General features: G+C 47.9%; 1 protein-coding gene and 1 long non-coding RNA gene across 23 annotated transcripts in view; one reads left to right on the top strand and one right to left on the bottom strand.

Moving 5' to 3' along the window:
• Window positions 1–7891: 7891 nt before the first annotated feature.
• LOC112650348 (uncharacterized) overlaps window positions 7892–27304 on the bottom strand; it is a 165118-nt gene continuing 145705 nt past the window's right edge. For 9 of the 22 annotated variants that reach the window (XR_007400959.1, XR_007400956.1, XR_007400960.1 and 6 more), the window contains 6 exons: window positions 22999–23041; window positions 20906–22285; window positions 19438–20784; window positions 12825–19306; window positions 9537–9977; window positions 7892–8770 (listed from right to left, as the gene is read on the bottom strand). Coding sequence is in view for 3 of the 22 variants with exons in the window: in XM_049091803.1 (XP_048947760.1) it covers window positions 8489–8770; window positions 9537–10007 (753 nt within the window). In the remaining 19 variants the exon portion in view is untranslated. Of the gene's footprint in view, window positions 8771–9536; window positions 10202–12148; window positions 12704–12824; window positions 19307–19437; window positions 20785–20905; window positions 22286–22998; window positions 23042–27304 lie in introns of those variants that run through there. The other 13 variants (XR_007400963.1, XR_007400965.1, XR_007400964.1 and 10 more) reach the window with 13 other exon arrangements.
• On the top strand, window positions 11661–13338 carry LOC125752154 (uncharacterized). The gene is made up of 2 exons (XR_007400974.1): window positions 11661–12765; window positions 12962–13338. It is a non-coding gene; the product is annotated as an uncharacterized LOC125752154 (long non-coding RNA).

Here is a 27304-nt window from a genome sequence, read left to right as displayed (position 1 = left end):
TCAAATATCCTCTCTGTAGGTTCTGTAGCCAGGATCCAGCTGCAGGTCCATGCTCACTGGAGGACGTGGCCTGGCTGTGTGAGGTGCTTTCAGTACAATGGAGTTCTCTGACCTCCTTCCAAGAAGGAGGGTGATTTGATGCTAATTTCCAGCAGGAAACCAGCCTTGGAATCCAAAATGGTGAGGGTATCATCAAAAATAAGGGGCCTCTGCTGGGCCTGCTCTTTTCCTACTGGCACATCCATGTCATATTATCTAGGCCATAATGCAGCAACCACCCAGGCCTCCTTTTTCCAAAGCAAGGCAAAGTCTGACCACTGAGCCTTGATCCTAAGGGCCAAGAAACTTGCTGAGGAGTCAGGGCTCACCATCAGCATGGACCCCCAAACTATGCCCTACATACCAGGCCTGGGATATGTGCTGGGACAGTTCAAAGACATAAAAGCTCTCCTAAGAGCAGGCCTTTTGTGAGTTCATCACTGAGCAAGTCAACAGGTAGAAAGGCCCACCATCTTGGAGGACCACCTCACAGGTGCCAAGCTACATGGTCATTCCTCAGTCCTGTGTCAGCACTAATTAGAAGGTCCTGAGTTGGCAGGCAGTGGCCCTGGCAGCCCTGGGACAGACTCCTGAGCTCTGAGGCTACTGCTTAAACCGCTAATGAGCATAGCAGAATGGAAGGAGTGGGCTCCTCTCCAGAATAAACCCCTGTGCTCCACTCCCAACTGTGTGCCACAAGTCTGCCTACGAGGCACAGCACCCAACAGGCAGAGGGAGGACTCAGGTCTAGTGGCAGTCAAGGGCCAGGCCTGGAGGACTAGGCTGGGGGACCCAGCAGGATGCTCATTCTGGGGAGGGGGCTGGCCTGTGGCTTAGCCCTGGCTTCCCTGCTTTGGGGTGTTTATAATGCTGCCATGCACCTTTGTATTCTAGCCTGGGGAGAGGGCGAGTACTGAAACTGAGGCACAGACAGATGAGCTCCCTGAGTGGCTAGGGCCAGAAAAATCCCCATTCCCTTCCTCCCTCTTCCTGAGAGGTACCCTCCCAAGCATTTCCTGCTGCCGTATGTGTATAGGAATGTGCTAACATCTGACAATTAGGGGCCCACTTCCCATCTCTCATTTGCCTTTTCAGATGACGACATTCCTGGGCACCTAGTTTGTGCCAGTCTCCGTTCTTGGGAGCTGTCACAGAGGAGGCAGTTTGAGTTGCCCACAAGGAAGCAACTGTGAGAGCACTGGGGAGGGGGTTGTGTGCCCAGCGGCCATCAGAGAAGACCCTCAGGCCCCCAATCTCCTGACTGCACTGAGTCTCTCCAGCCTCAGGGCTCCACCTTCTCCATGCTCTCAGCCAAGCCCTCCCTCTCCACCTGCTGCCTGAACAGCACAGTCTTGGGCCAGGTGCTCCCACCTGATGGCCTGTGGCTGTGGCCCTGCCTCCTGCTCTCCTGCCTTCTGGAAGCCCCCTCCCACTCAGTCTTTCTCCCCTCCTCCGCTGGACTGATCACCCTCCTTGGTGCTTCCTCCCTATGGGCCCTCGTTGCCACCCTGTCCCAATCACACCCACATCTCTCCACTCACAAGCCCCACATCTCATCTCCCACTCAGACCTCACTTCTGAACCCAGACGTCTTTCTTTACTCAACATCTCCACTTGGGTGGCCCCACGTCATCTCTAATGTGACACGTCCCTTGATGACCTCTTTAACTCCCAAAGTATTCCTCTTTGCATGTCCCCCCACAGCCAGTCACCCAAGCCAGACCCTGGATTCCTCTCTCTGCCCCAGGCCTCATCTCATCAGCCAAGTCCTCAGGGTCTCTCCCCTCCATGGCCCTGATATCCACCCTTTCTAACATCCCCCTAGGTGGCTGAGCCCAGGCCTATACCACCGCCTGCCTGGATCATGGTGACAGAGGCTCTCTGCCCTGCTCCCTGTCTAGCCTCCAGCTGCTGCCACAATGAACTTCCAAAAACTTGCATATGCCCTGGCTCTCCTCTATTGAGGGCACGCCAATGATTTCCCATGGCCTTATGCATAATTCCAACTCCCCAGCTTGGCACTCAAGGGTCTGTGGGCTGAGGTCCAATTGCCTTTCTACTTCTGACTTCCTACCACCTCCCTTCAGGCTGGAGCCCCAACTGGGCAGTGTGTCCTCCAAGCCCCACCTGCTTTCCACATGCAACTTTGCATCTGTGTTCCTTTACTGCAAATGCACTCTCCCCTGCTTCTCTGATTAACCTGACTCCTCTGAGACTCAGCTGCCACTTTCTCCTGACCTGCCTTCCATGAAGCACTCATCACTCCACTTCACATTGGATCTGCTGTCTCTCAAGTGTGTTTCCAGAATATCTCAGGCATATCCATATCACAGCTGCCAACCCTCTAAAGTTTAAGGGGCCTTATTTTCCTCTAAACCTGCAGTGTCTGGCACAGGCCTGGTGGACAGTCATTGCTCAGGATGCCTCAAATGGGGAAGGCTGTGGAGCAGAAGTCTGAAGGGCCTACTGACTGCCAGCAGCCAAAGAGGGGGTCCAGATACAAGGTAGAGCAGAAGAGGCCCTGGGCCTTTCTTGGCAGATCATAGAAGCCTGGCTCCTTTCAGGCTCTCAAAGCTACCAGACATTTTTACACTTCAAGACCTTTGCACTAACCACTCCTGCTCATAGCTCCCTCCTCTTGCCTCTGGAGGAAGCTTCTACTTCCTTTAGACCTAAGGTGAAACATACTCTTCATAGAGGCCTTCACAGACCCCTGGGCCAAGGTCAAGCCCTTTTTGCCTCTCTTGAAGCATCCCTATTTCTCATTCCATCCCTTACCATGTTGGTCAGTCCTTGTGCAATGCCCTGGAGGCCTGGGAGCATAGGGCTCTTGTGACTCATACACCACTGCTGCATCCTAAGCCTCAGCCACGGAGTAGGTGAGCAGGAAATCCTGATTGTTGAAAACAAATGCATGACGTGGGAACACACATGCATGCTGTCTTTTTCCTTGAGCATTTGTACCTGCTGCGTCCATCCTGTACTGGCCACAGACAGCAGGAGCTCTCTGATTCCTTCCCTGTCTCTGATGGAGAGGAAAGAGCATACGGTGATTTCCAAGGTGCTGTTCAAGCTTCTCATTTGGGGCACCATTCCCTCCTTTACTGACAGCTCTTTGAGAAAGTCTATTCAGAGTATGTTCAGGCTGTATTTGGTCCAGCGTCGATTCGATTTGACTCCAAGTCAAGAAATAGAGGTGTGAGGCTGTGAAGGGGGACAAAGCGGCCACTGGGAGGCTGGGAAGGCTGGGCTCTGCTTCTGGTGCTGCTGCTGCCTCAGTGGGTCCTGTGGGCGAGTACAGGCCTCAGTTTTCCCTTCTGTCTTTTGGAGAGTGCAGAATGACTTTTGTCTTAGGCAGTATCCAAAAAGTATGAAATTCTGGGCCACAGCAACATCATCCATGGGTGTCTTGTCAGGATGTGCCACCAGAGCGCGCTGCTGCCCAGCATTTGGGACTCCCAGGAGAGAAAAACCAGCTAGGCAGCCCAGCATTTCCCGCCCAGATTCCTCTGCCCTGGGCTGGCGGAGCTTACACTTGGACAGTGAAAGAGGCACGGACCCGGGAGGCTCAGAGGAGACTGAAGGTGCCAGGGAAGGCCTCTGAGTGGATCGAGGAGGACGCACCTGAGGCTTTCCGGAGCTCACTCTACTTGGAGGGAGAATGCCCCGGTAAAGAGCCATCAAGATCTCAAATGTACCAGGTCTCTCTCTCTTTTTTAAACCAGGGCTCCAAGCCCTGGCCCAATACTCTATGTTTCACCTATACCATCTCATTGTACTCTGTGAAGAAATTTCCCATTTTATTAGATGAGATGAATAAGGCTCAGGGAGGTTAAGCGATTTCCCCAAAGCCACACGGCCAGTGGATGGAGGATTACATATCTGCTATATGACTCCAGGGCCCAGCTCTTAACCAAGGTGCTGCCTCTTGGCCAACATTCAGAAAGTGGAGGTGACTTTCTCCAAAGCCCCTGCGCCCCTATCCCTGCCCTGGGCCACCTGCATAAATGTCCTAACTTCTGTGCTTCCTTTTCTCTACCATCAATAAGAAGGCATAAACATTTGCCAATGACACTCAGTATTCTTGGGGCTTCTGGAGCAGATGCCCCGGGATGCCCTCTGTCTTTCCTCCCTGATAGACCCCCATGGGCCGAGCTGGTTCTGAGCACATCTGAGAGCTAGGAAAGCCTGTCCCTCCTTGGTCTTTTCTTCTCAACTGATAGACATCAGTGGGCCGGTGATGAGGACACATGGAGGCCACGCAGGTCAGGGGACCACACAGATTGATGGGTTTCTGTAGGAAGATAGGGGCATGGAAGGAGGGGCAGAAGGATCCAGTATAGTGCAGTTGAGATCACATCCCAAAGTCCCTGCTGAGCACCTATTGTGGACCAACCTGCCAGGGATGCAGAGGGCTTGAGATGCTGGCAGCAAGAAGAAGTCTGCCCCGGCCCTGTCATGTGGTGGGTCTTCCTTATCATGCGTTCTTCAAACATCAGCTCAGGGCCCTAGTGGGAGGCCAGGAAACCCCATATTCCGGATGACCTGAAAGAAAGGACAGAAGAAAGTCTTGAGGACAAACTCAGAAGCCTCAGGAAGGAGATTACATTTGGGCTGGTCTTAAAAGAGAGCCTGGGTTCTGATCCATGAAGGCAGTTGAGAAGGGTAGGTGGGCAGAAGGGAAGAGCCTGAACAAAGCCAGCCAGGGAAGGAAGGAGATGCTAAAGACGCTCTCTGCTGTGGGAGGGGAGGCTGCATGTGTGGGGTCTGATGGCAGAGGACCTTGGCCAGCAAAGTGACTGTCAGTGGACCTCAGGCTTCTTGCTGTTCCCATAAGTGGACTGAAGACCTGTCTTGCAGCCATCTGCATCTCACCTCAACAAACCTCCCTGGCCCACACTGAGGTGGGCTTAGGCTACTTGTAAACAAGCTTTGGGGCTCAGCAAGGATCTGCGCCCCTTGTCTCAGGAAAGTTGAGGCCTGTGCTGGTCAAAGCCACTCAGAAGGGCTATGGTCTCCCCACACCTGCCTGGGCAGTTGACCACCACCCCAGCACATGCACACCCGACTGCCCTCTGCATGAGGGTGGTGGCCAGGACTGGAGACTTGGGGCCGGGGGACAGGCAGGCAGGAGTTCAAGCCATCAGTACCTTCCATGCCCAGGGACAGCATAGGTCTTCCCACTTGCTGTATGTCACTTTAAGACACAGGGTGTGATAAAACCCCCAGCTCTGAACCCACCCATATTCCACTCTTCTCTGCTTCAGGATCCCTGTGAATGTGGCAAAGAGCAAACTTCCCATTGTTAGGAGAGATTTTTAAAGGACTCCAAAGACATGGTAAGAAGGAAAAATTTAAAAGAATAAAATCCCCAAACCATATGGATTAGATTTTCTCAAAAATAGAGATTTGCTAAGTGACAAAAGCTGTGGCAAGGGGAGATGGCTCAGGAGAGCCAGCCTTAAATGAGGGTCAAGCCCACTTGGGACAGGGCCAGAGGGGAAGCCACCCACTGCCCCAAGCCTGCACAGTTCTGCTGCAGCTGGGTCTGCTGTGACATCAGCCGGCTGCCTCTCCACCACAGAGTAACTGCCTGCCACAGCCACACCTTCTCCCTCCTGCGTGCCAGCCTTAGTGAGCAAGCTCTCAGCCCCTGAATCACCAGAACTCTGTACCTTGTATCATAGCATTAGGGTAGCCAGTCCAAGAGGTAGGCAGCCTCTTGGCCTGCCAGTCCAAGAGGACTCCCAGTACTTACCATTCATGCCCTTGTGAGGTCCCTTTCCATGCTGAGTGACTGCTAATCTGTGTGACCAACAGAGTACGGCAAAGGTGATAATGTGGGGCTCTTGAAGCTAAGCCGTAGTAGACATTGCAGCTCTGTCTTGGTTTCTGGGATCATGTGCTCTGAAGGAAGCCAGTCACCATGCTGGGAGGCCAGGCCTCAGCCCTGTGGTGAGGCCCACAAGGTGAAGGACAGAAGCCCTTCCCCAAACCACCAGCCTTGGGAGTGTGCAAGCAGAGCCTTCAGCCCCCATCAAGCCCTTGGATGACTGTGGCCCTGGCCAATACTCTGACTGCAACTTCACAACAAACCCCAAGCCAGAACCACCCAGCCAAGTTGCTGCCAGGTTCCCGACCCTTACAACAGAGAGAAAATAAATGTAGGTTGTTATTGTAGGTCACTAAGCTCTGAGATAACTTATTACACAGAATTAGAGATCTGATAAAAGTAGCATAAGCATAATTTTAATGTTTATTATGATCTAAGCATGACGGTCAAGAGCATGCCGTCTAGATGGGATATATTCAGAGTCTGGCTCGACTGCTCTCTGGCTCTGTCTTCACTTGGCCATTTAATCAACTGTGCCTAGACGTTCTTATCTGTGAAATGGGAGTGCCAGTTGTACCTAAATGAAGTCATTCTCAACTCAAAGCCAGTGTGTGTACTCAGCCCTGTGGCTGGCACAGGGTAAACAACAGAAATTAGCTCTTACCACCGCCACGGCCCCTGTATCCTGACCTGTTTTTGTGCATGTCTGTCAGAACAACTCCTAGCTGATGCCAGCTGGACCAATGAGCAGCCAGCACTGCTCTTCCAGATAAGCCCATTCCCTTACCCAGGACCTCTTTGGCCCCACACTTCTTGCAAACTGCTCACTCCAGAAAACTCTGTCTTGAAAATCTGGAGGTTCTCTTTGGTGTGCGAGCCAGTCAGGTTTGTCCAGCTCCCTCAGGAGGGCTGGCAGGTGGCCACAGGGCTCCTGGCCCTGCTGATGCTTGGGAGGCCCCCTCACATGGGAAGAGGGAGCCACATGGCCCACCCAGGGATACCAGCTGGCCAGACCCAGGCCTATTGAGCATAACAGGGGAAAGACCAACCCATCATCCCCTCCAAATATAAGATCAAGGAGTCTTCCAGCAAGGACACCTAAATTTCTTCACCATACTGTTAACCCAGCCCACAGAGAAGTCATACGAGTGCCTCAGAAATACAAAAAAAAAAAAAAAAAAAAAGCATTTTTTTTTTTAAAAAAAGCATTTTTAAAAAGAAATTCTTGAATACAACTGAAGCAAGGCCAACTGATTTCTCTCAAGCGTCCTTTCAACTTTGCCATCCTCAGGAAGACTGCAGCTGAGGGTGTCCTCCTGGGTGAACAAACAGGATCCAGCTATTAGGCATTGTGTGGGTCAGAGGGGAGGAGACATGAACCCAAGGTCACGGGGAAGAGTGGTTATGAACATTGGTACCAAGAGACTGGGGCAGAAGCCACGGTTCACAGCCCCAGGAGTGGGTGGGGTGGGTGAGCATGTGCTGTTATCATGACCATGGGCGTTAGCCTCAGGGCCATCCACCATGGTATGGGTGCGTCTGGGGTGTGGGGTCAGGCAGGAATACCAGGAAACGTTATCCCCAGAGGTCAGGAAGGCAGGTCTTCATGTAGATGTGTGTTAGGTTTCTTTCCCCTGTCTGCCTCTCCAAAGCTCAGTGAGCTGGAGAAGGAAAGGGAGCAAGGAGGAAAGGCAAGGTGGGCCCCCCCCGGGGGGCTTGATGGGAGGAGGGGGGCTTGAAGACTCACGGAGGAGCAGTTTTATATACTTAGGCCCCAAGGACAGACAGACCTGGGTATGAATCCCAGCTCCACTGTTTGCAGGCTGCGTGAGCCCAGGCAAGCAATTTACCTCTCTGAGCCTGTTTCTTCATCTGGAGAATGGAGCTGACACAAGTATCTATCCCTAAGGATTACAAAGATGGCCCAACACCTAGAAAATGCTCAATAAATGGAAGCTGCCCATATTTCTCCAAAGAACCCCATTAGTGCATCAATTCCAACCCTCGTAGTGAAGTTATTTATTTATTTATTTATTTATTTATTTATTTATTTATTTAGTCAGTCAGTCAGTCAGTCAGTCAGTCAGTCAGTCTCTGGTCTGTATCCCTTGGTTGTTGGGTGACCCTGCTCCCTCCCTCTGACCTTGGGACATGCTGTAGCAGAACCAGGACCTTAGGGAGGCCTGAGTGCTGGGCCAGGAAGACATCCCCTTTCTGGAGCTGTTTTGGGGCTGCTGCTTGCCATTTGTCATCTGGCAGTTTTTCTAGCTAGGAGGGCCAGGAGAGCACCCGGAGCTGCAGGGTCACTTCCCGAGGCTGCATGGGGGCACAGGCTGAGCATCTCCCCTCTACTCCCCCAGGGTGTGAGGCTGCACACTGTCAGGGCACAGGGCCCTCTTGTTTGGGGCCCCTACCCAAGGAGACTTAGAGGAGGCTGGAAAGGTCTGCCAGTGTTTGGGCTCCTCCTGACACCTGTGTGGGTCACAGACACTGACACACAGGGTCCCAGGCCAGTTCAGGGAGCCTCACCCCCAGCCACCTTCACCTCTTGCTCGTAAGTAAGTACTAGGCTCCATTCTTCGGTGGCTCTTGCTGCTCACAGCAGCTCCTGCTCCCTCACACTATGGCTGCACCAGGCCTGGGCAGCTCCCCTGTGGGCCCCCCGCTCCCCGATGGAGAGGTGGGAGGCCCAGGGCTGGTGTGTAGCTCCTCCTCTGGGGTTCTGTAGTAAGGCACGAATCCCGAGGCACAAAGGGCTTGGCTCCTGAAGGCAGCATCACTGGAGAGGGGGACAGTCGGGCTGCTGTCACGGGAGCACCCTGCCGAGAGCAGCAGGATGGGGCAGCAGGGTGGTGAATGTAAGGACCCGGGGACAACATCTGGGCTTGCCAGGACAGCCTGTGTGGGAAGGAGACAAGATGGTCAGCAAGATGGTCAGCCAGGCTCACAGCTTCAGTTGGAAATCCAGAACTGGCCCTGTGTCTGCAACTCCAGGACGGTGGGGGCAGCAGGCAGGCTGCATGCCTGTGCAGATTGGGGAGCAGTAAAGAGTATTGTTCACCCCTCTGCACCTCCCAGCAGGAAGGAGTGTATCTGGGACTGGAACCCACTCATCCTGCCTGCTCCATCTTTGCAGTCATGACATGGCACCAGCTTTGTGATGTGACAGGGCACAGGCTAGGGGTCAGATCCCAGCACTTGCTAGCGACATCTCTGGCCAGTCATTTAACATCTCTGAGGCTCATTTTTCTCATCCATAAAATGGGAATAACACTTACTGGGACAAGTGAGGTGATGTACATGGAGTATCTGTCTGGGTGCCTAGCGAGACATGAGGACTAAGCAGATGTTTCTATCTGGGAACAGAGGCTAAGCCTGGCGTGTGACCACAGTACTGGACATCACCCTCACAGTGGCTCTAAGAGCAGCTCTACCGTTGCCTCTCTTCTGCAGGAAATTGCAGCTCAAGGGGCTTGAACACATTCCCCAGGCCACCCCCACCAAGTACGGGGACTAAGCGAGCTGGTCTGCCTACAGCCTCTGTACCCACTGTTCCAGGAGCCCCCATGGACCTCCATAGGGGTCCTGCCTGGCTTACTGTGTGGGGCCCTGGGGCGGAGGCCTGCAGGGGGTCCAGGGGCCCCAGGGCTGCTCTCCTACTCACGGAGCACCTGCAGCTGCCTGTCAACCTGCAGAAACAGCCAACCAGTGCCTCCTTCGTGAGGCGTAGGTCTTGGGAGCTCTGACAGGATCCACCAGGAAGGCCCAGGCAGGGGAAACTCTCCTCCTTGGAGCGGTAGTGAGGGAAGAACCCGCTGGGTGGTTCCAGGTCCTCAGGCGTGTTCTGGTCTCCACCTCGGTCCCTGCATACCTGGGGCCATGAGGCCGGCTCCTCCACAGCCAGGAGCTTCCCATAGGTGCGGAAGAAGGGCAGGTACTCCCAGGCCACCGGGGACCCATGGGAGAGGCCAAGGCTACCAAGAGGCCCGCTGTCGCTTGAGTGGCTGGCCTGTAGGTGCTGGGGCCGGGGCTCTGAGCCATCGTCCTCCAGGTGGCTCCGGGAGACTGATAGCCTGGGCTCAGACTCACTGCTCTTCTGGGATGACTGGGAAGAGAAGGGTGTCCCACCAGTCATGGTAGCCCAGCTCCCCAATCCTGAGCCTCCTCTCCATTCCTGCCAATACTGGAAGCAAGAGGGGTCCTTCCCTCCAAAGCCTAAACCTGAGTGCAAGTCTCCTTCATTAGAATCCAGCAGAGGCTTACCCAGAGCCCTGGAGGACCTGGCCCTGCCACCACCAGTACCCTGCCTACCTGCTCACTCCATTCTGTACACACCTGTCTCCTTGTCCTTCCTCGGTCATGCCAAGCTTGGCCCAGCTGTAGAGCCTATGCCCAGGTCTGCCTTCCTCCTCTCAGTTCAGAGGAGCCTTTCTAACCCCCGCCTCCCTCCACCCCTCACACCTCCCACACTGGAATGTTCTTGCTCTGTGGCCGGCCTGTTCTGGGGTATGGTGGTCTTGTCTGTCTGGTGCTTCTGGCTCATTGCAGGCCTGTAATTGATACTTTTCCAATGAATGACTGGGTAATCTGCTGACTCTCAGGTCATCTCACGTTCCTTTCATTGTCCTGTCCAGCCACACAGACCTCTTGGTCCTTCTCACTTGCCAAGCAGCCTCCTGCCACAGGGCCTTTGCACATGCTAATTCTCTTGCCTAGACTTTCTTCCTTTGCCTTTTCCCTGGTTGACAACTTCGACCCTTGGCTCCAGGCCACATCCTGTACTCCCCCGGTTTAGCTGCATCACTCTGTTGCTGACTCCCACTACCCCAATGCCCCTCATCCAGAGTACCCCCTCCTCTGCTATGAAACATTCATTGTCATGGTTACTTGATTAATGTCTCTCATCTCACTAGTTACAAATTCCACTGAGGCAAGACCCATCTGTCTCCTGTATTCTCAGAGCTTGGAACAGCCCTGGCATATGGCAGGTACCAAACAGAGGAATAAAGGAATAGAAGGTGGGAGGGAAAGGAGGAGGAAGAGAATATTAAACCGGGTTTGGCTAGAAACAAATTCCTTGCCAGACTCCATGTTGACAGGAAGGGGAAGATATGTCTTACAGGGCAGTTGGAGAGGGGAGTGAGGAATTCCTTCCCAGGCCCAGAGGGGACTCAGATGCCCAGGAGACCTGTCAGCATCTTCCACCTTTGACTGTCAGGGTCAGACCCAGAGCCCATGCGTACATGTGAGGCCTAGGGGTACTCTGTGGACTCTCAGTCCTACAGGAAGGGCCTATGGTCTGGCTCTGGCTTTCTTGATCCTTGCTGGGGCCTCTGGGCCTTAAGGTTCCTCCCCAACCCCATGCCATGTGGTCATGTATGTGACCTAGTTCCTCGTGTGCAGCTTAACCACCGTTGTCCCCACTGCAAGTCCTAACCCTGGGTAAGAGCCCAGGGTCCCACAGAGCAAGAGTTCCTGAAGAGCAGGGACCAGGGCCCCTCTCCGAGTCCTGGTGCCCAGCTCAGGGCCACCTGTGCTAAGTTTCTGCCACTACCCAGACACCCCACGGGACCTCTGCAGTCCTCTCTTTTGGGCAGTCCACAGGAGCCTGGTTCCAGCTTTGCTGGGCACAGGAAACAAGACAGGCTAGATGTGGTGCCAGGGTGTGAAGCTGACTGTGCCCTACTCCAAAGCCTGTGCTCTTTTCACCATGACCTATGTGGTATTGTGGTCTGAACTGTGTACCCCATAAGATAAGTACCCATGGTCCCTGTGAATGCAACCTTATTTAGAAATTGACTCTTTGCAGATACAATCAAGTTGAGGTAGAGGCCATACTGGATTCGGGTGGCCCTAAATCTAATGACTGCTGTCCTTATGAGGGAAATTTGGACACAGACACAGGGGGAGCATCATATGACACTGGGAGCAGAGACTGAAGTGGTGTTGCCACAAGCCGAGAGCCAAGGATCGCCAGGAGCCACCAGAAACGAGAGGCAGGGAACACATTGTCCTTGACCCCCCAAGAAGGAACCTGCCTTCAGAACAGTGCAAGAATACATTTGTGTTATATTAAGCCACCTAGTTTGTGGTGATTCATTCCCTGCTCCAGGACACTAAGACATACAGGTGGGTCAGATGGCAGGTTGTGCAGGTGAAGGGATTGGCCACAACAACAAAGGTTCTCCTGACACTTCCTCGTGAGCAGCTTATGCAGAGAAGCCCATCACTATGACTGCGGTGTCCCTGCAGAGGCTGGGTTCCCCAAGGCCTTACCCTTCCTGCCATCCAGTAGTGCTGGCTCAGCAGCTCACCCACATCTGAGTCTTCCCCACCTGGATCCTGGCTCCACCTCACCTGTGGGTCCTGGGCTGATGGAGGCCAGGCATGCACCCACCTGCTCTCCAGAGAGGCTAGGCAAAGTGGCACAAGCCCAAGGCCACTTAGGCTATGCCCTCATCACTTCCTCCAGCACCCATTCTGGAGCCAGCAGGAGCCCCCAGCTGTGACGTGATCAAAGCTAATCTTCAAACTCTGGCTGAAAAGACAAAGCTGCCTTTGGCAGGTCCCTTCCTCCTGGCCTGCTCTTCACCCTGGCAAGTCCCCCTCTACCTGTCAGAGAAGATTCTACCGTGAAGTCACAAGGCCTGGTGCCAGGCAAGAAAGCCAGATGGAGATGGTTACCATGGAGACTCCTGCCCAAGCGCCCAACACCTGTGATCATCACCTGCCTCTAATTCGGATTAATCCAGATCTCCCCAGAGACTTGGGGGAGACAAAGAGGAGGCAGACATCTTCCGGAATCAGATCGGCTCTCCGTGACAAGGCCAGTGAGCTGGCTCAGGGACTTGTGCCCAGAGACTCAGAGAGGGTCCCAGCACCTCCCATGGAAGGTGAGGAGGGGCCCCAAGGATCCATGCTGTTGCCCAGGGCTGCCTGGCCCCCTGCTTACCTGGGTGCCTCAGTCCCCTTGGGTCTCTGCTCTCGACACTTGATTTCGGCCCCCTCTCCTCTGTAAGTCTTCCCCAGGGAGCAAGAGGTGAGAGGGTGGAAGACTTGCTTAGGCTGAATGCCCGCTTTCCCCCACAGAGCCATCATCCTCGGCTTCTGTCCAAGGCCCGACGCTCCTGCTCAGAGGGAAGAGACTAGCATTTGTTGTCAGCTACCAAGCTGGGTGTTCCCCACATGCGGTGCCCCCTCCAGCCCTAAGTCATGAACAGTTACCACTGTTGTGCCATGTTACAGGCTGGGGAGTCAAGTCTCAGTGCCGGGATGGCCTTTTGCCCTAGGGCAAGAATAGGAGAGCCTTGACACACCAATACACCACCGAGGGCTCGTATGGCCAGGACCTCAGGCACCCCAGTGCTGGATTCCAAGCACAGTGGGACCCAGCCACATTCCCTGGGCCCAAGCGACACCAACCTCATCCCCACCCTGGGCCATTAAAGCTTGCTTTTCTTGTTTTATAGGCTTAACTCTTTAATCCACATGGTATTTCTGTAAGTGGTAATAGAGGAGGCTCTAATTCTGTTTTATATTTTCAGTTATGTATGTTGATCCAACATCATTTATGAAAAATTTATTTCTTCACCCACCTGATTTGAAATACCAGAGTAACCACTTTCAAAATTCTTAACTATTATAAACTCAAGTTAGTTTCTCAGATTTATTTATTGTTCTGTCCCTCTCTGTCTCTCTTGGTACCAACACCATATTGTCTTGAGCTCTTTAGTTTTATAATTCTAATTCATTAAACAGTCAATTATTTATTTATTGTAAAGAGAGAAAGAGAGAGAAAGTGAGCAAGCAGGATGAGGGGGAGGGACTCTCAAGGTCAGAGCCTGACACAGGGTTCAATCCCATGACCCCAAGACCACAACCCAAGCAGAAACCAAGAGTTGGACACTTGGCACCTCAGGACACTGAGGCGCCCCTATTATACATTCATATTTTCAAAAATCAGCTTTATTGAGGTCTAGTTTACAGACATCATGTGTATCATTCACAACTTAAAAATCCATGTAACCCCAAAATTAAGATACAGAAATGTCTCTCTTCAGGTAGTCTCTCATTCAGGCCTCCCAGCCTCAAGCAACAAGTTATCTATCTGCATTTTGATACCATAGATCCATTTTGCCCATTCTAGAATAAATGGAATCACAATCTGTGGTTTTGTGTGTGGCTTCTTTTATTCAACATTTTGGTTTTAAGATTCATCCATGTGGTGGAATTTGTTTGTGCCTTTCTACTGATGAGCACGATACCACTGTATGGTATAACATGATTGGTTTACCCACTCATCGGTGTACAGACAGTCCAGTTGTTTCCATCATCAATAAAGATGCTATGAATATTGATGTCGAAGACTTTGCATAGGCATAGTTTTTGTTTCTTTTAGGTAGATACCTACAATTTGAAGAGCATGATTGTACAGTATGTTTATGTTTAAGAAACTGCCAAACTGATTCCAAAGCAAGGTTGCATCACTTTACATTCCCAGAAGCAAAGTGTGAAAGACCTAGTTGCTTCTCATTCTTGCCATCACTTTAAATTTTTGCCATTCTAGCAGGTGTGTACTGGTATATCATTATGGTTGTGATTTGCATCAATGGCTAATGATGTTGAGCATCTTTTCCTGTGCATATTGTCAATTTATACACCTTTGTTAAGTTTTGGAATCGTTTGCCCATTTTAACAACTTTATCGTTATAATTAAAGTACAACAAACCACATATTTTCAAAGTATGCTGTTTGTCCAGTTTTCACATATGTACATATTCAAGAAACGATCACCACAATCAGGAAAACAAGCATTTCCATCAGCCACCAAAATTTCCTCATACAATTTTGTAATCTCTTTATTTCATTTCAGGCATCCACTGATCTGTTCTCTGTCACCATAGATTATTCTTTTCTATAATTTTACATACATAGATTCATACACTATATACTTTGTCTTCTTTTATGCAGCATAATACTTGTGAAATTCCTCTATGTTTTTTGCATGTACCAGTAGTTTATTCCTTTTTTAAAAGATTTTTATTTATTTATTTATTCATGAGAGACAGAGAGAGGCAGAGACATAGGCAGAGGGAGAAGTAGACTCCCTGTGGGGAGCCTGATGTGGGACTCGATCCCAGGATCCTGGGATCATGACCTGAACCAAAGGCAGATGCTCAACCACTGAGCCAGCCAGGCATCCCAGTTTGTTCCTTTCTTATGACTAAGTGCTGTTTTATTGTATAGATGGACCACAATCATTATTCCACTATATGTAGTGTGTCATTTTTTCTAGCTATTTTTATCTTTCATTTTCAGCCATTTATAGTGTGTCTAGGCATGAGTTCCAATGATCTATCTAATCCTTTTGAGGGTTTGTAGAACCTCTAGAATATGTCAATTTATGTCTTTCACCAAATCGTGGAAGACTTTCTTAAAATTTTTTTTTTTCTCGGCTGGTTTTTCCTCACCTTCTGGAACTCCAGTGACACCTCTGAGGGGCTTCCTAGCCCTGTTTCTGGGTTTCCACCCTGAGGGACATGAACTCACATGGGGGCTAGTCAGCCATTATTTGGATGAGGTAGGGGCTGGGCACGGGAACCCAGCTGCAACGGCAGTGGGGGTTCTTGGAGATTCTCTTGAACTGGGAGTTCTTTCTGACCTGTCTTGCTCTCCTTCCTGTAGCTCTTGCCCCTTCCCAATGTTTGTGACCCTGGGCAACCATCTGCCCCTCTCCAAGCTACAGCTCCCCACCTGAGGTCACATGGCACTGTGGGTCGGGGATCTTTGGGCTCTCCCCTCCCTGGAGTGGCTCCAGGACCTTCCATGTAGGATCAGATCTTGATCTGCCTTCCCTTCCTGACCTGCCTGTGCCTAGTCCCCCAGGATTGCCCCCTTCCTACTCCATGTCATCTCCATGATACCTTCTCTACAGAATTTAAAAAATAACAAATTTTTAAAAATTTAAATATCTTTTCCCATAGGTTCCTGGGGCTCTGCTCATTTTTTCTAATTTTCTTCTCTGTTATTCACAGTGTGCCATTTCCATTGATCTATCTTAAAGTTTAGAGGATTTTTCTTCCCCTCTCATCATCACCAAGCTGCTATTGAAATCAGTAAACTTTTAAATTTCCGATTTTGTATTTTTCAGTCTTAACATTTCCATCTGGTTCATTTTTATAGGTCTTATGTCTCTGCTGAGAACTTCTACCCCTTTATTCATTCCAAATGTGTTTTTCTTGACCTAATAGAACGTAGTTACAATAGCTTCTTTGAAGTCTTGATAATTCCAATGCATGGGCCACCTTGGGGTTGGCGTTGTCTTTTCCCTGGAGAACTGGCCATATTTTCCTGGTTCTTTATACACTGGGTAATTTTGATTTGTCCCAGACATTGTGAATGTTATATTGTGTAGACTTTGGGTCCTGTACAAAATCCTCTGGAGAAGTCTATGCATTTGTTTTAGCATGCAATCAACTGGGTTAGGTTCAAACTACATGTTCCGTCTTGCCTTCTATATGTAGCAATTCAAATCTAAGTTCAGTTCTCTAAGCCTATGCTGTATTGGTTTGGCTCTGTCCCTGAGTATACATTATTTAGTGATTAGGCTAAAAAGAGGCGTGCACATGGTTTGCAGCTCAGTTTGGTTTTCAAAGCTTTGCTATGCTGGTTTGGGTCTGTCCCACTTATGCATAGCTCAGAGGTGAGGCTGAGATTTGTGTGCGCTGCCATCGCAGAATAAAGGGACTACTCTCCTGGCTCTCTCTCCTGGATTCCTCCGACACTCTCTATCCGCCCAAGCCCCTTATTCTGCTACTGTTGCCTTGCTGCTATACAAGGGGAGCCCACCCTCTGGGCAAAGCGGAGAGACTGCAAGAAACAGAGACAATGAAAATGAACCTGGGAAATTCCCTTCCTACAGTGGATCACTTGTCTAAGTGTGGCATCTCCACAATCTGTTTTTGTTTACTTTTTAGAGTTCTCCGGTAGCTGGCTTTTTATTTGGCTCAAAGTTTTCAGTTTTAATCAGAGGGAGGAGTTGACTGAGTTTATGCTACCATCCTAGTACTGGAACCTCCTTTCCCCATTTTTAATAAGGTTTTTTTGGTCTTCTTACTGTTATGTTGTATGAGCTCTTTAAATCTACTGTCAGAAATATGTATTGTGAATGTTTTCTACTGAGCTGTGCCTTGACTTTGCATCTTCTTAGCAATGTCTTTCTAGGAAATTTTTTTCATTTTGAGGAAATCCAATTTGTTTTTTGTTTTTGTTTTTGTTTTTCATTTGTGCTTTTGGTAGCCTAAGAAACATGTGCCTACCCTAAAATTGTGATGATTTCTTTGTGTTTTCTTGTAGATATTCTATAGCTTTAGCTTTTATACTAAGCTTCCTAGGATTCTTTTGGAGTTAAGTGATATGATTTGAAGTGGGGATCAGGGTCTATTTTTCCATTTGGATATCCACTATGTTAATCGGTTCAAAAGACTTTTCCTCATTCTCATTGAAATATCTTGGTACTGTGGTCAAAAATTAGTACAATATGGTGGCGCCTGTGTGGCCTAGTTGGTTAAGCCTCCAGCTCATGGTTTTGGCTCAGGTCATGATCTTAGGATTATGAGATTGGGCTCTACTAAGCACAGAGTCTGCTTGAGATTCTCTCTCCCTCTCCTTCTGCCCCTTCTCCCACTTGGATCTCTCCCCGCTCTTTCTCTTAAATAAATAAATAAATATTTAAAAGAAATCAGTACTATATACATGGGCCCATATATCCCAGACTCTCTGCTATGTCCCATCGACTGATACTGCACTGCTTTGATTGCGATCATCAGAGTTTCTCAATCTTGGCACTATTGACATTTTAAGCCAGATTACTCTTTGTTGTGGGAGCTGTCTTGCTCACTATAGGATCTTCAATAGCATCCCTGGCCTCTACTCACTAGATTCCAGTAGCACCCTCCCCCAAATTGTAATAAAAAATGTGCTTTTGCCAGACATTGCCAAATGTCCCTGGGGTTTAATCACTCTCAGCTGAGAACCACTGCTGCAAATTTACTGTATGCCTTGAAATCAGCTAGGGTAGTTGGCCAGTTTTTTTTTTTTTCAAAATATACTTTAACATTTAAGAAATACAAATATTTTTTAAGACCTATGTCTACATTTTCATAGAAAGGTATACTAAATCTATCTCTAAATTTCAAGGTTTTTTGCTTGTTTCTTTTTTAGTTAGTAAAATATATCCTTTTGAGTATACAGATCTATGAATTTTAACCAATGCATCCCATCAAGTAACCATCACTTTAGTCAAGATAGAAAACAGTTCAATTATCTCCCCATATTCCCCCTTTGCCCCTTGGTATACTGGTAAGCCAGCTCTCAAAAACATCAGGACTAAATCTTGATTGTTTGCTAATTTTCCTGGTATAAATACTCCTGCCCTGGCATCACTAAATGTGCAACTGGGAAGAGATGTGCAGACTGGGCTCTCGTGAGCTGTTACAAGCTGCCTCTAGGGTACTACATACAGTACCCTTTGGTTGAAAACCCTCCTCACCCTCACTGAAACACCAATCTGTTTTCTGTCCCTATGGTTTTGCCTTTCCCCAAAACTTTTATAAATAGAGTCATATGCAAGTTCTAGTTACTCATCCTCCTTGAACAGATCTCTGCTTTCCTGACTCCCAGAGACTATGGGGCTCTGCATGAGTGTCCCTTCCCTGCTGGATTCTAAATTCTACAGAAAGCTGAGGGAGGATTTTAGGGCTCACATTACTTGTTTCCTTTCTCTCCTAAGTCACTGTCCTGCACTTCCTGTTTTCCACTGTCTTAAAATAGTGGTTTCCTATTTTATCCAGTTTTCTAGTTGTTCACGGCAAGAGAACAAATCTAGTACCAGCTATATTAACATGACTAGAAGCAGAGGTCTCTATAACCAGTTTTTAATAGTCACATTTATTTCAGTGGTTATGCTGGGAACCATGCTAATCAGTTGTCATTGATTATGTCCTCTTAATAATCCCACTAGGGAGGTACCACTATTACCTTTATGTAAAGATAAGGAAATGAGGTTTAAAGAGGGTAATAAAAGGCCAGTAGTAAACAGCAGAGCTGGATTTCAAATGTAGGCAGCTTGGCTCAGAGTCCAAAGTATTTGATCACTTTGCCATTGAAAATTATTTTAGGTGATATACGTAAACAGTTTTTATTTTTATTTTTTTAATTTTTTTTAAATTTATTTATGATAGTCACACAGAGAGAGAGCGAGAGAGAGGCAGAGACACAGGCAGAGGGAGAAGCAGGCTCCATGCACCGGGAGCCCGACGTGGGACTCGATCCCGGGTCTCCAGGACCGCACGCTGGGCCAAAGGCAGGTGCCAAACCGCTGCACCACCCAGGGATCCCCGTAAACAGTTTTTAACAGCGAATATATTTAATTTACTGTACATTATTTAGAAAAAAAATGTAATTGTCACATTAAAGCCATGATTTTTTCAGATCTTTCTGTCCAAGACAAGAGTTAAGTAGTTTTCTCCCCCCCACCTCCAATAAAATGCTGAATCTCTACTTACATATAGGATGAGAACACACAGGTGATGTGAGAACACCTGAGCTCCCAGCCACATCCATGACACTTCACCCCTTCCAGGTTGGCCCCTGGGTCCATGTGCATCTGTAGATGAGGATGACCGTAACTCATGTGACATCAAAGCGCATCACGATGTGCTTTCTTCATTTCACAACTTGTGCTGGACTTAGCTCTTCCCCTTAAATATAGTTAAAGGCAGCCCCTCAGGCCTTTTTGTGGGATTGATGTTCCTCTTCACTGCAAGAAGTTCCCAGTGACTTTTAGAAAGTCATCTCTTCATGGCTGCTGTGCAAGACCAGGGTTCCAGGGTTTCTATAGCAAGCCTTGAGTTATCCTAGCTAGTAGACAACCCTGGAGAAAATTTATTTCTACTTTGCTATACAAGTGCTTAGTCAAACTGTAGTTCAAGCTTTTGGCTCAACAGAGCCTCTCCCACTGCGGGCTCATCCCCCAGGGGCCTTCTGTGCTCTCACTGTATCCTCCCTAAATCCTCACATGTATGGACCAGTAAATATGATGGGGCCTAGAGATGGGGACTGACTTGTCCAGAGTCACAGAATATGGAACTAGGACTAGGCACCAGGCAACTGTGCCAAGGAAGCACTTGAAACATATTCTCACGTGTAACCCTCACAATCCCTGGGGGCAAGGATTTGAATCCCCATCCTGGAGATGCAGCACTCAAGGCCAGTGTGGGTAAGGGTCTTGACCCAGGTCCCTCTGGCCCTCAAGCCTGTGCTTTTAGCCCCTGCTCTATAGGAGGAGTCCACTCACTGCCTAGATGGTCCAACCATATGCCTCATAGTTCATCTGTGTCTCTCATAGGGACCTATCCATCCTGGCAGGAGCGAAGACCGTGTTGGCAGGATGTCTGAAATTTAGACTATTCCAGACTTGCAGGGCCATGTACCCCCTGCAATGAGCACAGGTGGAGCCCAGAGAAAGCAGAGATTTGAGAAGATGTAGGTGGTCAGAAGAGGCTACCTGCAGGAGGCACAAGGGCCCAGACTACAGGCAAAGTGACTCTACCCCACCAGGGAACGTATGTGAGGGACAAATGCCCTTGCAAAAGCAGCCACGGACACAAAGCATGGACAAGGCCCAGGGTGCAGAGGCCACGTGGGGACCCCACGTTGAGTGAGAAGTCAGACTCAAACCTGGAGCTCACCCACTCTGCAGACTGTTTTAACTATAAACATAGTTTTCTTTGTCGGAAAAAAAATATCTACTCCATGTGTGCCTCAGGTGGTCAAAATGGCCCTTTGTGTTTTCCTCCTACTGCCACGATGACACATTTATCACCTGGAGCCTGCTCCCAGGATCTGCTGCTCTGTTGGGAGAAACAGATGCCTTTGGTCATGAGTCACCCACACGGAGTCCATCAGGAAGCCGAAACCTGGCTCCCACCCCAAGAACTCTCCCATCCCCCCCAAGCTCCTGGTGTCCTTTACCTTCCCTGCCTCTGGATTTTCTCATCTTCTTTTGTTTCCCAGGGAAAAGTTCAGTAAAGTTGATATTCTACACCATCTGAGGCAGAAGCATGCCAAATCCCCTATGGCATTTTAAGGATGTAAGAATCATGCAGTACCTTTTATACCATTTATTCATTCCCAAAAGGATTGATGATGGATGTGTTTAATTTTCCCTTTCTGCCAGGCCACCAGGTGAGCTGCTCACCCACCCTCTCTTCTGATTCAGATAAGAAGTTTACGGTGTCAGAAGGACAAACTTTCACTAACAAGGACTGTCTGTTTTCCAACACTGGCAAACCAAAGATGCATTTTTACAAATAGCAGTCTCAGGAATAGTAGCCCTTAGGGTTTTGTAGCTCTTGCCTGAGTGCCCTGCTCTCTCTGAACCTCACCTCCCTACCCGCTCTGGTCCTGACATCTCTTGCCTCTCAGAGAGCATCATCTGAAATCCCCTGCTCAGGACCTCTATGTCACCCACTTGCTATTCCTTCTTCAGGATCTACATCTGAGCCTGTCCCCCAGTCATGCTCATTCTGACCCTTAAAACTCTGATCCTGGACATCTGCTGCTTCTTCCAGCTGGCCCCTACCTTCAGACAGATACACCCCCACCAACCCAACCTGCTGCTAGATATCTCCTCCTAAAATTCAGATATTATCCTATCACTTCCTTGCTCAAAGACCTTTGGTAGATCCCTCTTGCTTAGGAAAGCAAATCCAGGGATCCCTGGGTGGCGCAGCGGTTTGGCACCTGCCTTTGGCCCAGGGCACGATCCTGGAGTCCTGGGATCAAATCCCACGTTGGGCTCCCGGCATGGAGCCTACTTCTCCCTCCTCCTGTGTCTCTGCCTCTCTCTCTCTCTCTCTCTCTAGGTCTATCATAAGTAAATAAATAAATAAATCTTTAAAAAAAAAAAAAAAAAAAAAAGGAAAGCAAATCCAAACTGTAGGATCTGGTATCCCAGGTGTTTTACAATCTAGTTGCCTCTCTACTACGCAAAGCAAGTTTCCCCTTGGGCACCTTGCCCTAACAGACCTGGTACATCCCCACTGTGCTTTCACACTGGAATGCCACTCCCACCTGAGCAAGCCTGACGCCTTCCTCTAAGATGCAGCCAAGGTTGGCCACAGGTGCTCTGTGACACAATACCCCAGACCAGGGGACTTAAGGACACTGATATTTATCTTCTCACAATTCTGGAGGTTGGAAGTCTGAGATGAAGGTGCCAGCAGGGCTGGTTTCTTCGGAGGCCTCTCTTGCTGGCCTGCAGATAGATGATGGCCTTCTCCCCGTCTGCACATCGTCTTCCCTCTGTGTATGTGTATAGGTGTGTCCTCAACTCCTTCTCTTAGAAGCACACTGGTTATATTAGAATAGAATAAATGACCTCATTTTATCTTGATTACCTCTTTAAAGAAAACTGATCTCCAAATAGGGTTAATATTGGAGGTGCTGGTGGTTAGGGCTCCAACACATGAATTTTAGGGGACATGATTTAGCCCATAAAATTATGAGGTGGACTTTAGATATTCTAGATCCTCTTCATCCTCAGACTTAGTCTCTTGCTTCCTCTCAGCCAAGGGTTAGAGGAGTTTTCACTTTGCTTTGCTTGATGTGTGCGTTTGAGATGTGGGGTGCTCAGACCTCTGCTGCCCGCATCCCTCAGGCGAGGTTACAGACAGAAGGGCCATGATCTCCCGGGGGCAGGAACCAGGCCTCTTTCTTCACCAACTCCCAGGGCTACTCTGGTGCTATGCCAGTACCCAGAAGGGAGTTTGCCTCGTGTCCTCTGGGTGCATCCAGACACAGGCTTTTATATGCCAGCTCTGCCACTTAGCAGTGTCACTTTGGAGAGAATAACCCAATTCCTCAGCTGTAAAATTGGGACAATTACAACCTAAGCTTCCTATGAGAATTCATTAGAGAGTAAAGTTAAGAATAGTGCCTGACATACAGTAATCTCTTCCCAAACAGCAGTGATCATTATCACCACCTCTCCTGCAAGTCCCCAAAGCTCTTGCCCAAACCTCCCAGTTTACAAGATGCAGCTAGGGACATTAAGAATGACTTACCTGATGTGGTTGCCAGTACTCTGGGGATGTGGGGCAGGAAACTCTAAAAGGTTAAACATATGTATATCTTAAAACATTCAATTATATATAACAATATATATGTCTCACATTACCCCTTGTACTTTTTTTCTATGTCTTGTTTTAAAATACTATAAATCCAATCAGCTACTACAGAGACATTTTATGACTTTAGCACAAACTTTAGATAAAATGTACTCACAATTACTTAAAATGAGATGAGAAACATCATCTACTCTATAGTTCTCTCAAGACTCTTAACATTAAACTTTTAGAAGGGAAAAGAGGCACTTTCCCAGTTATCCACAAGGGGGAAGGCTGATTCCATTTCTTCTGAAAAGTACCATCAGGTCATCATTAAAGATCACTTAAAACTGGTATTTCTGGGGCGTGTGTGTGTGTGTGTGAGAGAGAGAGAGAGAGAGAGAGAGAGAGAGAGAGAGAGAGAAAGACAATTTCCCTCAAAGAAACAAAATTTCCCCATGCAAGGAAGATGCCTTTTTTTTTTTTTAAAGCTGACAACTTACAGATGGCCATTGGTTTAAAAACATATTTCAAAGTCATTTACACACACAATCTCCCTGCAGTCAATCATGGAGGATTCTAACAAATACTACATCCAGAATGTAAGAACGCTGTGGTTATTCTACCAGAAAGTCAAGCAAATTATTTAAATTCACAGGGATGGAAAAAAAAAAATCATCTTTTTTCAACATCAAACAGAAAACATTCTCTCTTTGAACATGTAAATCCCTTAAATGTATTCAAGAATTTGAATAATCATCCAGGAAGACTATCCTATTACTCTTTGAAGCCCTTAAAGAATTTTTCTTGAAATAGTAACATGCTACTCAGGGTGGGGGAGAGAGGCTTTTAAATGACAAAGGGGGTGGAAGGGCCCCATGAGTCCCCATGTATCTTTTCCCAGAAAGGAAGAACAGCCTTCAGAGAATCACTAGGCAAACATAAGGGTGTGGGGGAAATCTTCTAAGAGTAAGGCACAGGAGCTGCTTCCCATCTGTTTTACATCTGGGGTTAGAAATAGGACTTGGAGCTCTCAACTACAGGGAGAGCCTCAAGCACTGGGGGTTATTCTGTATGTTGGTAAATTGAACACCAATAAAAAATAAATTAAAAAAAAAAAGACAGTTAAGAACAGAGAGCTAAGTAGAACTTGGATCCCCCATTTGCAATAGCCATCCACCAGAGTTTGGTCTAGGTATGGGCATGGGCATTCCAAGCCAAAGTGATAGGCAAGCCAGAGGTAGAAAGTGGTTTGATGCCCAATCCTTTTTTGAGCTAATAACCACACACAAGCTTCAGTTCAAAGAACTGTAACTCCATCTGCAAAGAGAAAAATGAAGAATTAAGATGATACCAGCTATTTGACTCACAGAAGTTTTTTCTAAGGAAATAATTGAAGATATTTACAGAGATGTGGCTTTAAGATAGTTATCATGGTGGTGTTTCTAAAAATAAAAAGTAAACAAAAAAATATTTTGAGGAAAACCCTTAAATAGCCAACAATGAGAGATTGCTCAGATAAATGATGCTGTATCCACACAAGTAAATATTATGAAACAATTAAAAATGATAACATAGTGTGGGACCCAGGAAATTTAACAAAAATCCCCTACCCCTGGATAAGCAGAGCCGGACCAACTCCATTTTGTGCTACACTCGCCACCTCCTGTATGACCCCCACATGACCTGCTTATTGCTTAAGGCGCTGCCCCACCCTAGTCAAGCAGCTGGGCACACCCTAATCGGAAATCGGCTCATAACAATGTAACTCTGCCTTGTGCCCGCCAAAACTACACGCCAATTCTGACCAAAGTAATAGGCCAGTTCAAATGGATACTATAGGGTAAAATGTAATTCAATTGGCCACCTGCCTGTGGACCGATCTGCGTATCCCGTATCCCATGGGCCACTGGCCCCTATAAAGCTGCTACGCCTCTTAGTCTCGGGGTCCAAGTCTCTGCTCCGCTCTGTCGGGTACACTTGGACCCAAGCTCGAGCTTGTAATAAACCCTCATGTGTTTGCATCGGTGTCGGCTCCTTGGTGGTTTCTCGGATTCGCAATCTTGGGCACAACAATAGAAATGCATTTGTTCCCATGGAAAGAGTCTTAATATACTAAGTAAAAGACAGCTGGTTATGAAACTGTCTATACAAGATATATATATTTTGTGGTAGATGTGCAGATGTTCTCAGTTCTCGTAATTATTTCACCCTATTAAAAATACTGTACAAAATACACACTATGGAAAAGTTACATAAAAAAAGGCAGAACCCCAAATTCCTATCAAAATCCCAGCAAGATATTTTGTAGATATAGGTAAGATTATCCTGAAATATATATATATATGGAAAGACAAAGGAACTAGAATAGCTAGAATAAGTTTTGAAAAAGAATAGAAGGGAAAGAATCATTCTACCTGATTTCAAGATTTACTATGTATCTAGAGCAATCAAGATGGTGTAGTATCAGTGGAGATATATCCAGATATCCAGAAAAAGACCCACACAAATACGCCTGACTTGACAAAAATTTAACAGCAGGGGTGTCTGGGTGGCTCAGTCAGTTAAGCATCCAACTCCTGATTTCAGCTCAGATCATGATCTCAGGGTCATGGGATCAAGCCTCATGTCAGGCTCCATGCTGGTCCTGGAGCATGCTTAGGATTCTCTCTTTCTCTCTCTCCCTCTGCTCCTTCCCCCCATCTCTTCCCCCCCCCCAAAAAAGATCCTCAACCTAAGTCCCATGCCTTATATGAAAATTAACTCAGAGTGGATCACTATACTATAAAACTATACTATAAATAGTAATACTATAAAACTTTTAGAAAAAAAAAATAGGAGAAACTCTTCAGGGCCAGAAAAGATTTCTCAGATTTAAGATCTAAAGCATAATTCACAAAAGGAAAAACCGATAAATTGGGCTTCATTAAAAATAAAAACTTTTACTCTGAAAAAGACCCTACAAGAGAACGAAACACAAAGTAGTTTCAAACTACATGTAGGACAAAAGACTAGTATCTGCACCACATAACTTAAAAAACCAAATAGTAAAAAAAGCAGAGTCCAACTAGCACACAGACAAAAGACAAAAGCCATTTCACCAAAAAGGATCTACAGGTGACCAATAAGCACATGAAAAGATGTTATTAGCCATCACAGAAATGTAACTTAAATCACAATGAGATATCCTATACATCCGTCAGAATAGCGAAAACAAAAAATAGCACCACCAAATGCTGAGGAAGATACATAGAAACTGGATCACTTACACACTGCTGGTGACAATGTCAAATAGGACATTCACTCCTGAAAACTGTTGCCTCAAAAATGAAACCTGCAACTACCACAGAAGCCAGCAGTGGCACTCCTGTGCATTTATCCCAGAGAAATGGAGGCTTATACCTACACCCAAATCCACACAGGAGTGTATATAGCAGTTACATTCACAGCAGCCCCAAACTGGAAACAATAGGGATGTCCTTCAGTGGGTGAAAAGTTAGACAGTGGTATATCCGTACCTCAGAACACTACTCAACAGGAAAAAGGAAAGAATCACCAATGCAACAATCTGGACAACACTCCAGGGAATTATTATGCCGAGTGTAAAAACCCAATCACCAAAGGTGATATTTTATGATTATATTCTGTAATTCCATGGTTCCTTCACTAGTCCATTCTCAAAATGACAAAATTATAGAAATGAAGAACAGGTTCCTGGTTGCGGGTGGTTAAGGAGGGGTAGAGGCAAGAGGGAATGAGCATAACTAAAAAGGGAAAACATGGGGAATCCCTTATGGTGCTGGAAATGTCAATATCCTGGTTGTGATCTTGTACTACAGTTTTGCAAAATGTTACCACTGGAAGAAGCTGGGTAAAGGGTATGCGGCATCCCTCTGCGTTATTTCTTACAATTGTGTGAATCTACAATGATCTCCAAATTAAAAGTTTCATTAGAATAAAAAGGACAGAGATGAGACAGTCCCCAGAAAATGGGCAGACATGGGCCTGTGTGCTGTGCTACTCAGGGCTGCATCGAAGGCCTTGCATCCAGCAGGGAGCCCAGATCACTCAGCATCCAAGTGACACCAGGGTGGTAAGAGTGAGGGCCATGGGGGGAGGGTCCCCAACAGCCTGCCAGACTCCTCTGAGCCCCTCAGGGCACAGCCTCCTGCTGTCCTGTTGGCAGCCCTCAGGGGAAGGGAAGGGAAGGAACCAGCATGGCAGGGGCTCTCCCCAGTCAGCTCTGGGCCACTGGGCAGAGCCA

Source organism: Canis lupus, chromosome 11, assembly GCF_003254725.2.
Source record: "Canis lupus dingo isolate Sandy chromosome 11, ASM325472v2, whole genome shotgun sequence".
NCBI classification, from domain to species: Eukaryota; Metazoa; Chordata; class Mammalia; order Carnivora; family Canidae; genus Canis; species Canis lupus.
This window is presented reverse-complemented; position numbering and strand designations above follow the sequence as displayed.